This window comes from Bombina bombina, chromosome 4 (genome assembly GCF_027579735.1).
Source record: "Bombina bombina isolate aBomBom1 chromosome 4, aBomBom1.pri, whole genome shotgun sequence".
Classification (NCBI taxonomy): domain Eukaryota; kingdom Metazoa; phylum Chordata; class Amphibia; order Anura; family Bombinatoridae; genus Bombina; species Bombina bombina.
Genome location: NC_069502.1, coordinates 539406711 through 539425865, shown reverse-complemented (window position 1 = coordinate 539425865; position 19155 = coordinate 539406711). Strand labels below are relative to the sequence as shown.

The 19155-nt window shown below is 36.5% G+C and overlaps 1 protein-coding gene across 1 annotated transcript in view; it reads right to left on the bottom strand.

Annotated features, from left to right (window-relative positions):
- The window catches only part of BCKDHB (branched chain keto acid dehydrogenase E1 subunit beta), a 637435-nt gene that overhangs the window by 337547 nt on the left and 280733 nt on the right, over positions 1-19155 (bottom strand). The window contains exon 8 of the mRNA XM_053710474.1: positions 17365-17475. Within this exon, the coding sequence (XP_053566449.1) occupies positions 17365-17475 (111 nt within the window). The remainder of the gene's footprint in view (positions 1-17364; positions 17476-19155) is intronic.

Here is a 19155-nt window from a genome sequence, read left to right as displayed (position 1 = left end):
ATAAAATTGTTGGGGGCTTAGATTAACGCCGCCAGGTGGTCTCGAAATAATAAGATTCACTTTTAGACACAAGTGGTTTTATCTTTTTTTCCTCATAGTCAACTGGATCTCAATTCTTTTGGTTTTCTCACTCATGGACAAATATATGTCTCACTCTAAATCTAACTCACCAGCGATGCCACCCAAACAGAAGGACAAAAGGACCAAGCCTAGTGAGCCGGAAGTATGTAGCGATATAAGTCTTAGTAGCATTGACACTGCAAAATTACTTCAAATATCTGAACTATTAATGCCCCAGTTTGACGTCCTGAAACAAGAAATCAGTAATCTATCGACAGAAGTCAAGCAATTCTCCCCTAGACTTCTGGAGCTAGAATCGAGAGTCTATGATATGGAGGATAAACTCTCCATTCAGGAACAGGGAAATGAAAGACAAGACAAGGTCTTACATACATTACAAGCCAAGATTGAGGACCTGGAGGATAGGTCGCGGCGCAATAACCTTAGGGTTATTGGGCTGCCTGAAACTGCCGAATACTCTGACCTCCTAAAATTCGCCTCTACTATGCTCCCACAAATGGTTGGTAGCCATATAGAAAACCTAGTGATTCCAGTAGAAAGAGCACACAGATTAGGGCCAGTACAGGATAAATCTGACCCCGTCTATAAACCTAGACCAGTATTAATAAAGTTCTTAAACTTCCAAGATAAGTTCCATATCTTGCGATTGTATCGCAAGAACAATGGAATCAAGATAGGCCAGACGAGATTATTATTGTTTCAGGATTTCTCGATATAAACTCAATCAAAGCGAAGGGAAATGGCGCCATACTGCTCCAGACTGATCAATGCCAATTTGAAGGCTAGACTAGTATATCCAGCAAAAATAGTGCTGGAGAAGGATGGCGCCATACTCACATTCTTGAAAGCTGAGGAAATCAAATCCTACTGTCAAAAGAATGGGTTATAGTAAGGTTAACAGATACCTTAGACAGAAATCTGTTTTTACTGGAATGATGTTATTTACAATATTGAGAATGTTGTTCTCCTCATGTTCATGGGGTATTTATGTTCTTTTTTTTTCCCATATCTTTTTGTTCATGTTTTTTGCTAGGTTGATGAGTGGGAAGAGTCTGCTTAGCAAGGTTAAAGAATGGGGTATAGCAATGTTATTAGGCGCTTTATGCAGGATTTTGCAAAAATTGGATCGATGCCAGCTTCAATTATGAGAATGCTGTTTCTTTTATGTTCACAGTGTTTTGTTGCCTGTTTTGCTTTTATATTTTTTCTGTTTACCCTGTTTTTTTTCTTTGCTTATATGTCGAAAACTAGTAACTTTGTTCAGTAATTCATGGGGAACACAGGTCCCCCAACAAATATTGAAATATATCAATTGTTTTACACAGCCGATTGTTAAGTCGAAGTTTTGCTGTTTTATTATTTTGACAGCCAGGACCCGAGGACCCCTGATAGAAATAAGAATATTTTTCCCTTTCCCCCTTTTTTTTTTTTTCTCTCCTCCCCCTTTCTCGCCATGCCCCAACGAATGACCTGATAAATAAAGAGAAATTAATAAACTTAATATACTATCCTGGAATATAGAAGGGATTTCTTCCCCCATCAAACGGAAATTAATGATAAAACTCTTGGGCTCCCAAAAACCGGATTTAGCTTTTATCCAAGAAACCCATCTTCCTCCGGCAGAAGCCGCCAAATTACAATCTAAATGGGTAGGAAAGGTCTTATTTACATCGTACAGTCAAAGGAAAAGAGGATTAGCTATATTGCTCAATAAGAATTTAGATTATCAAATTATAACAACATATAATGACCCTGATGGAAGGTATCAAATATTAGAAATTGAAATAAATAAAAATTTATACGTTTTCTGCAATCTTTATGGCCCTAATAAAACAGATAGGGATTTTTGGGAAACACTGGGTCTGAAACTCTTCCAGTTTGTGGGTAAAAATATAATAGTAGTGGGTGACTACAACATGACTTTCTCCCATATCTTATATAGATTTAACAGCAGATCGACGGATAAAAAGACCAGGGAAGCCAAGATACTACACAAGTTCTGTCAGAAATTAGCACTTAAGGATGTATGGCGATTTCAACATCCAGATCAGAGGGGGTACACGTGCGAGTCCAGGTCATTCAGGTCCTTCTCTAGGATAGATTTTTTTTTAGTTTCTAATCAATTGATTAAGTATGACATAAAATCAGATATTAAAGAAATCATGGTATCGGACCATGCAATTATCTCATTAGAGATTCAACAAAGGGTCCCCACACGGAGTACCAATGCGCGATTTTATTTCCCACAACATCTTGATCAGAATATTAAATTTAGGTCGTGGCTACAAGAAAGATGGAGGGAGTTTTTTAATCATAATAAAGACTATCTAAATAAACCCGAAATCCTCTGGGAAACTGCAAAGGCGGTCCTGAGAGGTGAAATAAAATCATATCTAATTAAGATGAAGAAAAAAAGAGATCAGAGAGAGGAACAACTCGCTAACACACTTAAAAAAGCATACACGCAATATATCCAAGATACTACGACATTTAATTGGAGCAAATATACAGGGAGTGCAGAATTATTAGGCAAATGAGTATTTTGACCACATCATCCTCTTTATGCATGTTGTCTTACTCCAAGCTGTATAGGCTCGAAAGCCTACTACCAATTAAGCATATTAGGTGATGTGCATCTCTGTAATAAGAAGGGGTGTGGTCTAATGACATCAATACCCTATATCAGGTGTGCATAATTATTAGGCAACTTCCTTTCCTTTGGCAAAATGGGTCAAAAGAAGGACTTGTCAGGCTCAGAAAAGTCAAAAATAGTGAGATATCTTGCAGAGGGATGCAGCACTCTTAAAATTGCAAAGCTTCTGAAGCGTGATCATCGAACAATCAAGCGTTTCATTCAAAATTGTCAACAGGGTCGCAAGAAGCGTGTGGAAAAACCAAGGCGCAAAATAACTGCCCATGAACTGAGAAAAGTCAAGCGTGCAGCTGCCAAGATGCCACTTGCCACCAGTTTGGCCATATTTCAAGGTGTGCAATACTCAGACATGGCCAAGGTAAGAAAGGCTGAAAGACGACCACCACTGAACAAGACACACAAGCTGAAATGTCAAGACTGGGCCAAGAAATATCTCAAGACTGATTTTTCTAAGGTTTTATAGACTGATGAAATCAGAGTGAGTCTTGATGGGCCAGATGGATGGGCCCGTGGCTGGATTGGTAAAGGGCAGAGAGCTCCAGTCCGACTCAGACGCCAGCAAGGTGGAGGTGGAGTACTGGTTTGGGCTGGTATCATCAAAGATGAGCTTGTGGGGCCTTTTCGGGTTGAGGATGGAGTCAAGCTCAACTCCCAGTCCTACTGCCAGTTTCTGGAAGACACCTTCTTCAAGCAGTGGTACAGGAAGAAGTCTGCATCCTTCAAGAAAAACATGATTTTCATGCAGGACAATGCTCCATCACACGCGTCCAAGTACTCCACAGCGTGGCTGGCAAGAAAGGGTATAAAAGAAGAAAATCTAATGACATGGCCTCCTTGTTCACCTGATCTGAACCCCATTGAGAACCTGTGGTCCATCATCAAATGTGAGATTTACAAGGAGGGAAAACAGTACACCTCTCTGAACAGTGTCTGGGAGGCTGTGGTTGCTGCTGCACGCAATGTTGATGGTGAACAGATCAAAACACTGACAGAATCCATGGATGGCAGGCTTTTGAGTGTCCTTGCAAAGAAAGGTGGCTATATTGGTCACTGATTTGTTTTTGTTTTGTTTTTGAATGTCAGAAATGTATATTTGTGAATGTTGAGATGTTATATTGGTTTCACTGGTAAAAATAAATAATTGAAATGGGTATATATTTGTTTTTTGTTAAGTTGCCTAATAATTATGCACAGTAATAGTCACCTGCACACACAGATATCCCCCTAAAATAGCTATAACTAAAAACAAACTAAAAACTACTTCCAAAACTATTCAGCTTTGATATTAATGAGTTTTTTGGGTTCATTGAGAACATGGTTGTTGTTCAATAATAAAATTAATCCTCAAAAATACAACTTGCCTAATAATTCTGCACTCCCTGTAGAAAGATCAGAGGGGAACGCGATCTCTTCCTCAAACAAAAGATGGTAGAAGAGGATCAGAAGCAGAAAGCTTTCTTCGCGGGGAATCAAGGCATTTCGGCAAAAATATTAGCTAAAATTACAAAAATTAGACAACAGAAAAATTTTATTTCAGCCATTGATTATCAGAATACAAGGTTAAATAAGAGTTCAGAAATAAGACAAGCCTTTTTAGATTACTACCAAAAGCTATACTCTCCTAGCGTAGTAGACCAGGATGAGAAAGAGAAGTTCTGGCAGAAGATTAAGTTACCCCAGATCTCAAAACAAGACCTACAAATGTTGAATGAACCAATTACAACAAAAGAGATATCAGATGCCATAATCAATCTTAAAGGAGGCAAATCTCCAGGACCGGATGCTCTGCCAGCCGAATTTTATAAACTTTTGTGAGAGACAATTTTACCCCTACTACAGGTGTTTAATGATTACTTTATTGGAAACAGACCTCAATCTCCACTGTTCACAGCATCGAATGTAGTCCTGATTTTAAAGAAGGGAAAAGATCCTAGCTCTCCCTCATCATACAGACCTATTTCCCTTCTGAATCAGGACTACAAATTAATGACGGCCATTATTTCCAATCGACTCAAAAAGTGTCTTCATTATATTATACACCCAGATCAGTCAGGATTCATGACAGGACGTAATCCAGTCAAGAATATACGAAGAGTACAGTTGGTATTAGATTACTTCGCAAATAAAACTTACAAGACCACACATTCCAAACCTGACATTGCAATTCTCTCAGTCGATGCCGAAAAGGCATTCGACTCGATTGGGTGGGATCATCTCTTCAGGTCACTAGAAGGATTTGGTCTGATAGGGGCATTCCAGCAGTTTGCGCAGAGAATTTATAGAAATCCACTATCAGCAATTATAGTGAATGGCGAAGCATCAGATAGATTTCCTTTGGGGAGAGGGACACGACAGGGCTGCCCGCTTTCTCCACTACTCTTTAATCTGTCCCTAGAACCTCTGGTAATTTACCTAAGACAGGAGCTGAAAGGGATTAGAATAGGATCACAGGATATGGTGTTATCACTTTTTGCCGACGATCTCTTACTATTTCTAAGTAATACGGTTCAGTCCATACCACAAGTTCTAGCTATACTCAAGTTGTTTGGTTCCTTCTCTGGCTTTAAAATTAATAACGGCAAATCAGAATTACTATGGATATATAAACCAGCCCAGGTTATAAGTCACCCGTTCCATGAAACTTCATGCATCCAATATTTGGGTATAAGTTTAAGTAGAAACCCTAGAGAATGGTATGGACTGAATTTTCCTAAATGTATCAAGGGAATACAAGAAAAAGTTCAAACCTGGTCCAATCTACCACTTAGCATCTCGGCTAGAATCATGCTTATAAAAGTTACTGTATTCCCTAAATTGTTATACTTCCTTCAAAACTTTCCTCTGCTATTATATAACAAAGACATTCTTTTGTTACAGAGGGCCTTCAATAATTTTATCTGGCAAGGGAAAAAGCCACGAATAGCATTTGCAACTCTAACACTCCCGAAACACTGTGGAGGCTTATCATGCCCAAATATCAGAATTTATAACTATGCAGCGGTGTGTAAGTATGCGTTAGATTGGATCACGGAGAAGGGATTCGTTACATTGTATGACCTGGAGTCGCACTTGGTCTCCCCCTTCGACCTAAAAGCTATTTTACATAACCCAGTGACAGAATTACCTGCCAACATAACACAATATGTCACCATTAAAGATGTTGTTAGGACATGGCATAAAGTGTGCACAGGAACTAAGACTAATTTCCGTAAGTCCGTCTTTCTCCCATTAATAGGAAATCCAAGCTTTTCGCCAGGATTGAATATGTCGGTTTTTTCGAAGTGGGCGCAAGCGGGTTTACACTCCCTGGGCCAATTATGCCAGGAAAATAAGTTGGTAGTAAGGTCCTTTGAAGAGTTGAAAAGTAAATATAATATAGCAGGGTCATCCTTTTATGCTTATCTGCAAGTTTATCACTGGATCTCAAATTTAAGAACTGAAACAGGGGTGGATCTAGAAAGGGGGGAACTAGGTAGAGTAATTCAACTCTATACAGACGGATTTAACAGAATCTCACAAGTATATAAAACCCTAATTAATTTTCAAGGGGAAGTCCATACGTATAAATTACTTGGAAAATGGGGTAAGGTGGTATCATTAGTGGAGAAAGAGCGGATTACCACCAGTGTTAGGTTAACAATGAAAGCAACGATTGCAGTTACCTGGTGGGAATCCCATATTAAATTACTCAATATGGCATACTTCTCCCCCGCTCGAGTATCGAAATGGAGTGGTAATGTTACGTCAGGGGAGTGTCCCAAGTGCAGACAAGGCAAGGCAGATTTTGTTCACTGCTTATGGAAGTGCCCTAAAGTTAGACAATTCTGGAACAAAGTTAATTACTGGTGTAATAAGGTTGTGGGAGCCCAGGTTGAGTTTTCACAGCTTGAGGTACTTTTCCTCTTTCAGTACAGTAAATCCGGGATTAACCACAAATTCCTGAATACAATGATATTAGTAGGGAGAAATGTGATTTTCACCAATTGGAAGAATAGGTGTGACCTTAAGTTGTCTGAATTTTGCAGAAAAGCTCAGTATCAAATAATATTGGATCAGCACAATATAAAAATTAACAATAATAAACAATTACGGCAATTTTTTACTAAATGGAAATCGATGATCCTATCTCTCCCCTTAACTATCCAAAGGCAAATAGTGGCAGCTTTTAAGAAGTCTGAGTGGTTTCTACAGCAGATACAGGCAGGAGGATTCCCAAGAACATGGTCATTTGAATAAGGTAATGGCGAGTTGGGGTGTTATCGCCCTTACTCCCCCTCTTTTTCTCCCCTTCTTTTTTTTTTTTCTCCCCCTCCCCCGGGTCCTGGCGTCTGAACTAGGCAACAATGTGAATATGGATTGAGAGCCAGTGAAGTACGACACACTTCACTGGACTGTATTTTGTTCCTGTATTTTGTAGTATCTTGATGAAATGTTGTTTTTGAGTAGGTTAACTACCTACAGAATGTGGAAGCTGTAATTGAGGAGATCTCCTTTAAAAATCAATAAAAAAAATATTTAAAAAAAAAAGAAAATATATATAAAATAATAAACTTTGCAGTTTACTTATTTCTTAAAATTACCTCTTTTCTTGGCATCCTTTGTTGAAACTTAAATCCTTAAGCCACAAGAACATCCTATATGTCAGCTGTGTTTCTAACTAAATATGAGGATTCAATTCTTCATTCCCAAAGCAATAGCTGCTAAGCCTTTCCAAACCCCTTTCCTAAAGCGTTTTTTAGCCGTACACTCAAAACATTTAAACATCAATTACAGTGTTTTTGCTAAACGTTTTTTAAAACATTTTTGGAGAGCAAAATATTGGAAAAGACTAAATGTACTAATAGAAAAAAAACCTTATATTTTTGTCCCTCTGTGGTATACACACTATCTCTGTGGTATACACAGTAAACAGTCAGGGCTTTTAAAATATTTCAAACATACCTTTTTGTTTCAAAATTAATTTAAAATAGTTTATTTTCCCAAAACACAAACATTTAGAATTCTACAGCTACGCTATTCAATTAAAAGTACTATCTGAATATAAGGAAAAAAAAATTTTTTGTCAGTTTGAACCATCTTTTATCTACATGGGGTAAAACGTTTTTTGAAAGTATTATGTTCTCATCCCTCTTCAAATTGATTTGTTATGATAAGAAAATAATGGAAGAAACCTGAAAACAATATAAAATATGTGCACCAAAATCATCCTATATAGAAAAATGTCAAATATTTTCCTCAACATGCTAAGTTTTAATCAGGTCAAAGAAACAAGCAGCCATGAGCCACGACTTCCACAATACAAGGAAATGAAACTAGCAGTGGTGCAGGTAATCACTTTTATTACGATCACTTAGCACCCTGCTGCATACAAGTAACAAAAGTGAACACCTGGCAGTAACTTTTGCTACAGTTGAATCGACAACCTGCACCATATACAGATTTGGTGTTTTCCTGTAGACTAAACCAGACTCAAATTATTTATCATAATGATACTCAGGTTGCAGTTCTACCTCTGCTTCTAGGCCACCCAAATCTGTATATTTACTCACAAACCAATCATTTATCAATTGAGAATTTTCAAGCATTTACCTTCAATTAACATACTTGTTCAGTTTGCAGTAAATCACAGCAATGCTAACATGCACTCCTAAATCATATAGTGCTCTGCAAGCAAGTACCCCTGCAGCTATGAATACATGCATAGTGACGTTTAAGGCATCAATATGGTATCAATATAAACCTACAGTTGTTTTAGTGCTTATTTTGTAAGTGGTTTAGTATTGGATTTATAGTCTATTAGCATCTCTGCTGTTACTTCCCACCAAGAAAATTCCTTTAAAGGGTCAAAAGTCATGATACAGATAGGGCATGCAATTTTAAACAACTTTCCAATTTACTTTTATCATCAAATTTGCTTTGTTCCCTTGGTGGTATTTTTGAAAAGCTAAACCTAGCTAGGCTCAAACTGATTTCTAAACAGTTGAAAACCGCCTCCTAGCTCAGAGCATTTTGAAAGTTTTTCACAGTTAGACTGTGCTAGTTCACATGTGTCATATAGATAACATTGTGCTCACCCCCATGAAGTTATTTAGGAGTCTTTACTGATTGACTACACTGCATGTCTGTCAAAGGCAGTTAGATAAGGAGGCTGTCTGCAAAGACTTAGGTACAAGGTAATCATAGAGGTAAAAATCATATTAATATAACTGTTTTGGGTATGCAAAAACAGGGAATGGGTAATAAAGGGATTATCTATCTTTTTAAATAAGAAAAAATTTGGTGTATACTTTCCCTTTAATTGCCCCATGTGCTGTGCGTAATATTTCCCCACACCTTACTTTCCTAATGTCTTCTGTTACACAGATTTAATACATTGTGGTATCCTTTGCTCTAATTAATGTAATGTGTCTTATTTTAAAATAAGTTAAACAGTCATTTTTAGTTTATATTTGATCAAATTAGGTGACATTTTTATTAAAGAAGAAACACAAATCTACAAACTTTATATTGATGCCCAAAATATTACAACACTGCATTGTTGTGATTAAATCAATCCCTGGGGAACAGAACAAAAATAACAACATTTGCAATTATTTTAACAAAGTATTTAACAGGAAATTCTAGCGTAAAAATAAAATGCTCTATTGCATTAGAACATTTTATTTAAAAAAAAAGAGAATTCTTTAACTATGTCTTTAACTCTAAAAAGGGTTAATCACTTACGAGAAAACAGCTAGTGAATGGAGCATACATATATGTTTTCTTTTTAATTGCACACCTAACTGGAGAACACAATATGTATTTAACAGCTTTGTAGGGGTAAACGCATAGTAAAACGATAAAATTGTTTGAAACAAAATGCTATAATAAAATAGAACATTTCATTTTACACTGAAATATCCCTTTAAATACAAGCACAGCAGAGTTGTCTTCAAGAGGAAACAAATAATGATTTAGTAACCTAGTGTGTGCCAAATATTTTTCACTGGGTCAAACTGATACATGTTACAATTCTTGGCAATGCTAAGTTTACAGTTCAGCAACTATTAAAAATGTGTTTCTTTCTGACATACATTTTCTTACAACAGGTGCTCTGGAAAAGGTTCTGTTAACCCTATACTAACTTAAATCTACAAAGTGCATTTTAAGATTAATTTGCTTATTACTGTATATAAAAAATCGAAAATTCCCCCCAAGAAGTTGGAAATATAGCAACTGAGATTTTTAGCGCCTACATTCTTTTCTTTAAAAGTACATGTCTAGATAGTAATATCTGGTATTTTGGGATTCCTAAGACTGGCTATGAACCATATATGGTCAGCAAAACTGCTGCTTTATTATCCGTATATCTTGGTGTCTACTGCAAAAGACAAGCAGGAACAAATGTGGATTAATCAGTGGCTGATTAAGGGCCAGATTATAAGAGTAGCACAAATGTTTGCGGGCAAGCGATAAGGGGTTTAATGTGGGTGTATTTGCTTGTCAAACTTATTGCTGGTATTAAGAGTTATTATTATTATTATTTATTTATAAAGCGGCAACAGATTCTGCAGCGCTGCCCATGGGTACAGGGATAACAGTACAATGGAGAAACAATACGATAAAAGACAAAATTTTACAGACAAAATACAGGGGGAATTGAGGGCCCTATTCCCGTGGGAACTTACAACGCTAGAATGATAACCACAACTTCAGAGCTTGTTAACTGTTTTGCAAAAGCGCTGCGCAAAACACAAAGAATGCATTATAGTTACACCCATAACAACACTAATAAACAAATTTAAACTAATAAAAAAATATTCACAAAAAATTTTACACACAAAAGTTATAAGGGCTCAAAGATATGAGGTCTTATGTGAAAAAAAAACAGGCAAAGGACTTCAACATTGAGATACATACATACACATCTCTACATATATGTATTTACAGACATATATACACAAACACAAATACATATATATATATATATATATATATAAATACCAAACTTCATTTAATTTATGTGGGGAGATAAAAAACTGAAATTAAAATCCTCCATGTCTCAAAATTAAATCAATGTAAATATTTGCATAGGAAATTAGTAAACCTAGTATCCCCGCTTGCTTTTCCCCAGAAATTCTTAATATACAATGTTTCCAATGCACAAGAGAATTGTGGGTAAGATATGCAAATTAGATATGCAAATTCTCAGTTTTTTTGCTTCAAAAATACTGTTTTGACACAGCGATCCTTTTAAACAGGATTATGACAGCAAACCAGAAAGAAAAGATCGCCTTTTTTGCATATCTAATTTGCATATCTTACCCACAATTCTCTGGTGCATTGGAAACATTGTATATTAAGAATTTCTGGGGAAAAGCAAGCGGGGATACTTGCCTAGGTGTACTAATTTCCTATGCAAATATTTACATTGATATATATATATATATATATATATATATATATATATATATATATATATATATATATATATATATATATATATACTGTATATGAGCATTAGAGCCCCTTGTAGTTAAGTAGATGAAAACATATAAAATTATATGTATGCAATATTCATATGATATAGTGTGTATTTACTGTAATTATTCCACATTACAATGTTCTGCACATAGCAGACTATGCTACCAAACTTCATTTAATTTATGTGGGGAGATAAAAAACTGAACTTAAAATCCTCCATGTCTCAAAATTAAATCAATGTAAATATTTGCATAGGAAATTAGTAAACCTAGGCAAGTATCCCCGCTTGCTTTTCCCCAGAAATTCTTAATATACAATGTTTCCAATGCACAAGAGAATTGTGGGTAAGATATGCAAATTAGATATGCAAATTCTCCGTTTTTTTGCTTCAAAAATACTGTTTTGACACAGCGATCCTTTTAAACAGGATTATGACAGCAAACCAGAAAGAAAAGATTGCCTTTTTTGCATATCTAATTTGCATATCTTACCTACAATTCTCTGGTGCATTGGAAACATTGTATATTAAGAATTTCTGGGGAAAAGCAAGCGGGGATACTTGCCTAGGTGTACTAATTTCCTATGCAAATATTTACATTGATATATATATATATATATATATATATATATATATATATATATATATATATATATATATATATATATATATACTGTATATGAGCATTAGAGCCCCTTGTAGTTAAGTAGATGAAAACATATAAAATCATATGTATGCAATATTCATATGATATAGTGTGTATTTACTGTAATTATTCCACATTACAATGTTCTGCACATAGCAGAATATGCTATATATACAGTGGGACCTCGGTTAACGAACGACTCGGTAAACGAAATTTCGGTTTACGAATGAAAATTCTGGGGAAAAAATGCCTCGGTATACAATTTTTTTTCGCAATACGAACAAATGAATTGGTTTTCAATGCATTCCTATGGGAAACCGTGTTTCAGTTTACAAATTTTTTTCGCAATACGAAACAAGTGTCCCGGTTTTGGAGCCATTTGCAGCAAGTTGCTGAGCCTTTTGGAGCCATTTGCAGCAAGTTGTGGAGCCTTTTGGAGCCATTTGGAGCCATTTGGAGCCTTTTGCAGCAGGTTTTGGAGCCTTTTTTCTCACCTCCGGAACGCATTAATTGGTTTTCAATGCATTCCTATGGGAAACCGTGTTTCGGTTTACGAATTTTTCGCAATACGAAACGTCCCGGAGAACGCATTAAATTCGTAAACCGAGGTCCCACTTATATATATATATATATATATATATATATATATATATTATTTATTTATGAATAAATAAATAGAACATATTGTTTTATTATTGTAGAACATTGGAATGTGAAATATTCATATTTTCATGTCGGGTTAGCGCACATGAGAATATGCAAAACGGGTTTAAGCGAGAGTGAGGTATAAGTTTTTTTTCTCCATTGAAGTATATGGGGAAATAGGTGAACGCATATTCTAACTTCGGCTTTTTGCTCTAGTTGGGTCAATAAATCAGGTGTTTCCTTATCTGGAAGTTGTTTTCTACTCCTCTGCCACATTTCCATGACTCCTCCCTAGAGACCCCTGCCTCAGTTACCAGTCTTCCCACCCCACATAGTCTTAGGGAAATTCTGAGTGAGACATTAGTTATATGCATTACATCTTTAACAATTACAGATAATGTTGAACGTGTTGAATACTCACCCAAGCAGCAATGAGCACAATGTGAGGGGTTTCAGGTGCTAGACTTAACTACTTTTGCGCTAGTGGGGTATGGGCATCTCTTAAAATAGAGGTCTGTTAATAACAAATGCCCAAACTATAAGGAATGTTCAATTTTGTCTGTAGAAAGCAGTAAGTGTAATAGTTCTGGAGAATTCACAGGTACAGCTGAGCTTAAAAGGGCATAAATCCAGATACCACAACCCACCAAATACATTATCTCTTGATATCTGTCTCCAAGGTAGAGCTGAATCAGTTTGGCCAGAAATGGTTGCATCCACTGAGAGAACCACCCGAGAGTGATCTTACATGTCAGGAGGTCTGTATGACAAGGCCACCCACATACCATAGGCTACACTAAGTGATGTCAGAAGGTGATTGGAGTTTGTAGCTACAAGAACACTGAACAAGTGTGGTCAAAACTCTTCTTTATCTATGCAAAACTGTAGCAGCCTTTCATTAGCTAAAGCTAAGAATGCATAAACAAATCTGAAGTTCACATGGATAGAGAGGGCCTTGTATAGGATGAAAAGAAACAATGTTGACTTCTGAGAACACTGTCATCTACTCCATGAAGGAGCCTCAATGAAATATAACCAGTACCTGAATGTCTACACCGCCAGAGAGCGGAAGAGAAACAAGGTTATGAAAACCGACCAAATAAAAATCTTGTTGGGAATGCTAACCCGTAGGAAATTCCTATGTCCACAACATGTTGCTTGGAGATAAAAATACTTTAACACCCTAAATGTCAGAGAGGCGTATTGCCTTTTCCAACTTCCAAGGGTCTAACAAACCACAAACCCTAAAACCAAAAACTACAATATAATACTTGTTCTTGAGTTATAAACAGAAAATATTTGAGTATAAATGATTATTTGTGACATAATAAAATTTTTCTCTGCACATTAAAAAAGAATTTCAGCTGCTACAAAATATGAAGGACTGGTATCATCTGCTATTTAGCTAAAGCTTTTTTGTATTGGAGATCTTGAAAAGACACCTTTATAAAGCAAATTATATGCGGTGTTAATAAAGTGTTTCTTTAACTAGTCCATTTGCCTCTTATTAAAAATGAATGCAAAAGGGGGAAAAAAAGGAAAAAAAAACTTGAAGGAAAATAGAATAATGCCAACATCATCAAGTAATAATTTTCTCAACAATGAAATGTGCTGCCAAAATATATTTGCTGTTCCATAATACTACAACAGTTGGAATACATTAGATCACAGGAAAAGTGAAAACCTAAAAGAAAAGTACTCATTTTGTGGCCATTGGCTAGGAAAGTGAACTATAAAAAAATAAGAAAAAATACACAGAACAAAAATTCAACATTGAGCTTTATCTACAGGAAACTAAAACAGATCCCACATTCTATGACTCTTTCTCTCACACATACTCACACACAACCTATACAATCTATAGATACATACTAAAACACAATCTGACAAAAATAATTAGTTTTTAACTCTTAAATATGCATGAAAATGAACATAATTTTTGATGAAAGCACATCTTAAATGAGGGATAATATTGAAAAAAAATAATCTTACTTTTCTCAGTGTATCACAAGCCAGAGACTTGAGTAACAGTGACTACCACCAAGTATTAAAAAATAATGCATGGTGTGCATTATTTTTTATCTACTTGAATGAGGTATTAATTTTTGTCCTAAAGCATATTTAATTAGCTTTACAAATAAAATAATTAGCCACTCTTAAGGCCTTAATTCTTACCTGGATAACTCAAATAAGGAGTCGCACCAGTAGGTAGCTGCTCCAGCTGTTTGAAACAAATATCCCGTATGTTGAAACATCTTTCTTAACAGAGTTTCTATCTTCTTATCCATGGGCTCTTTGAACGACGAACTATCCTCAAGCGGGATAGTAGTGCATTTAGCAAGCGTCGAGATAGCGCCATCCACCTTGGGGATGGAACCCCACTACTCCAATTGAGAGTCTGGGACCAATTTCTTAAGGGAAGACGAAGGGGAAAAGGAAGAACCAATCCTTTCCCATTCCTTCTTAAACATATTCGCCATCTTTACAGGAACCGGGAAAGTTTGTGGTACAACCCTGTCCTCGTAGACCTTATCTAATTTAGGAATCAAAGGTTCCTCAGGAAATTTGGGCTCTGGAACCTCTAATGTAGCCAAAACTTCCTTCAACAGAAACTATAAATGTTTAATCCTAAATCTAAAGTCTGGTTCCTCTGCAGCTGGAGGTTTAGATGCAGCAGACCCTGAAGTATCAGAAGTGCCTTCATCATCGGATAATCTCGTATCAGATAAATCCAACAAACTAGTTGATGACCCCTGGGAATGATAGCAATATTTGACCTTTTGCTTGCTCTTAGCAGGGCGAGGTAAAGCACTAAAGGTCGCAGACACCGCAGTTTGTAACTGCGCAGTAAAGTCTGGTGGTAAAAGGTCCCCTACAGATGGAGGATTAGGAGTGCTACAGGAAGCTGCATGTGCATTAGGGGATGACTGTAGGGTGCGCACCTCACGGGACGGAGACTCCTCAGAGGTGGATGGCTCAGTGGTATCAAACATATTAACCTTCTTTGACATGATTACTTTATCAAGGCATGTGGAACATAGTTGAGCGGGTGGGAATACCGCGGCCTCATCACAATATAGACAGGTATTAGAGGGTACCCCCTCTTTACCTAAGCCTAACGCATCATAATCCTCCACAGCTTGCGCTTACAAAGCAGACTATTGATTAATAAGAAAAAAATGGCACCTTTATACCCCCAATGGCTGGGGCACTCACCACTTCCTATGACCCAGGAAAAACAGAGAAACTGCTTCTTCTCCGGTAAACCGCACGGTCAGGAAAGAGGAAATAAGTGTGACCACACCCGGTCATATGGTGTGCAATGCAGGACCACCTCTGCTATAATAGCAAAAAAAAAAAAAAAGCGGCTGCGCAGCTCACAAAACGGAAGTAAAAACCTGTACGTTCCAACATCTGCCTGAGCCCAAAAAAACATCTCGTACATGTTGCAGCATAATCAAATTTAAGAGATTAATCCCCACTGTTCAATAATCCTCCTCAGGAGATATTAACCCTTGATTCCCTACAGATAAAAGAAGCCACACTGTGGCCCTGTCTTATGGCTTTATCATATATGTAAACAATTAAACAATCTAACCAGAATCTATGCCGTGGAACAGAAACACAGCCTCTTAAAGGGACATTATACACTAACTTTTTCTTTGCATAAATGTTTTGTAGATGATCTATTTATATAGCCCATAACGTTTTTGTTATTTTTAAATGTATAGTTTTGCTTATTTTTAAATAACATTGCTCTAATTTTCAGACTCCTAACCAAGCCCCAAAGTTTTATGAGAATACTGTCAGCTACCTTCTTCAGCTTGCTCCTGTTTGTGTAAAGGCTCTTTTCATATGCAAAAGAAGGGGGAGGGGGGGTTTCCAGCTACCTTTTCAACAGAGCTAAACTGAGAGCTTCTAAGTAAGTTTTTAAACAGTTTTATACTGGATTTTTATATCAGTATCTGTGCATCTTATTCTTTATAGTAGTGTCTATTACATGCAATTATATGAAAATGAGTGTATACTGCCCCTTTAAGTTTGACAGTCTTGTAGCATCGCTTCTGACATGGACTTATGTGATGGAAGCAGGCAGTGAAACTCATCAACACTGATTGCTTAGGAGCTGTTAATACTCACTGAGAAGCTGACAAGACTAGTTAAAACTCCAGTCCCATTTTGAAGGGATGATACCCTTCATAAGGAACTACTCCGAATCTTCTGACACTTCTCTGCCAACCTCCTGTGACGAAAGGCAAAGAATGACTGGGTTATGAGGGAAGTAGGGGGAGTATTTAAGCCTTTGGCTGGGGTTTTCAGTATTTCCCAACAGTAAGGAATGATGCTGTGGACTCTCCTCATATTAAGAAGGAAATGATGTAATAATCAACTAAAACTGATATTTAAGGTTTTGTTTTATTATTTTGTAAGCCTGGAGTATAGTCTGCATTTTTTTTGTCTTGTAATAAACATTTGCCTTCTAGCAACACAAACTATGACTTATTTTAATAGAATCCAACATGTTATATTCACTTTAAAGAAAAACTGAATCCTGCTTTTGTTTCGCTTTTTTTTATTATTTATTATTTGTTTTTAGACAGTGCCATACGTTCAATTGGAAACTTTTATTGTGTTTTATCATCCTACAAATTAAATGTGTTTGCCCCAGAATCTATTTATTGACACGGTTGATTTTACTGACCAGCCAGCTAAAATGTAAGTCAATAGTAAGCTAAAATTAGCAAATATTAAATGTTTCAAATATTCTAATATTGCAAAGTAATACACTGCATTTAAGAACAGTCTTTTTTTTTTTTTTTTTTTAATCCTAACTGGAAGAAAAAAAATTAAAAAATCTATTATACAAAAGTTGTTTACCTTACAAACAGTTTCCACATCCCATGGGAGAATAGTCCTCAAGTCAATCACCTCACAAGACAAGCCCAGCTTTTCTTGGGCTAAAGCTGCAACCTCACGAATGACATGAACCTAAAACAACATTAAATAATATAACAAGTGAAAACAAAGTCTGAAATGCCTTGTAATTTAATTTTCTAATTTTTCCTAAAAATAAAATTCAGGAAAAACTAAATGTATGCTTACCTGATAAATGTATTTCTTTCTTGACACAGTGAGTACACGGATCATCATAATTACTGTTGGGAATATCACTCCTGAGCAGCAGGAGGAGGCAAAGAGCAGCACAGCAAAGCTGTTAAATACCCCTCCCTTACCCACAACCCCCAGCCATTCGAACAAAAGGGAAAGGATAAAGGAAGTAATATAAAGGTGCAAAGCTGCCTGAGGTTTATGGAAAAATAAACTGTCTGTAAATACAGGGCGGGCCATGGACTCACTGTGTCAAGAAATAAATAAAATTTATCAGGTAAGCATACATTTTGTTTTCTTTCTAATGACACGGTTGGGAACCAATACCCAAGCCAGAGGACACGGATGATAAGGGAGGGAAAAGACAGTAAACCTAAACAGAAGGCACCACTGCTTAAAGAACCTTTCTATCAAAAGAAGCCTCAGATGAGGCCAAAGAATCAAATGTATAAAATCTTTAAAGTATGAAGAGACGAACAAGTTTCAGCCTTGCCAAACTGTGCCACAGAAGCTACATTTTTGAAGGCTCACGAAGAAAAAACATCCCTTGTAGAATGAACCGTGATTCTCTCACGAGGCTGCTGTCCAGCAGTTTCATAGGATAGAAAATGGGAAACAAAACAAAAGACTGGCAAAAAAAAAACATAATTTATGTAAGAACTTACCTGATAAATTAATTTCTTTCATATTGGCAAGAGCCCATGAGCTAGTGACGTATGGAATATACAATCCAACCAGGAGGGGCAAAGTTTCCCACACCTCAAAATGCCTATAAATACACAGCTCACCACACCCACAATTCAGTTTAATGAATAGTCAAGTAGTGGGGTGATAGAAAAAGGAGTAAAAAGCATCAAAAAAGGAACAGGAAATAATTGTGCTTCATACAAAAAATCATAACCACCATAAAAAGGGTGGGCCTCATGGACTCTTGCCAATATAAAATAAATAAATTTATCATCAGGTAAGTTCTTACATAAATTATGTTTTCTTTCATTTAAGTTCATGGAGTCCATGAGCTAGTGATGTATGGGATAGAAATATCCACGATGTGGAACTCCACAGAAGAGTCACTAGAGAGTGAGGGATAAAAAATAATAAAAGCCATTTTACGCTGAAAAAATTAAATCCACAACCCAAAAAATAAGTTTTTCTCATAATTGAAAAGAAAAAAACTTAACACAAAAGCAGAGGAATCAAACAAACAGCTGCCTGAAGAACTTTTCTACCAAAAATGAGGCAAATACATCAAAACGGTAGAATTTAGTAAATGTTTGCAAAGAAGACCAAGTTGCTGCTTTGCAAATCTGATCAACTGAAGCTTCATTCTTAAAAGCCCACGAAGTGGAGACTGATCTAGTAGAATGAGCTGTGATTCTCTGAGGCGGGGCCTGACCCGACTTCAAATAAGCCTGATGAATCAAAAGCTTTAACCAAGGTGCCAAGGAAATGGCAGAAGCTTTCTGACCTTTCCTAGAACCAGAAAAGACAACAGACTAGAAGTCTTCCTGAAATCTTTAGTAGCTTCAACCTAATATTTCAAAGCTCTTACAACATCCA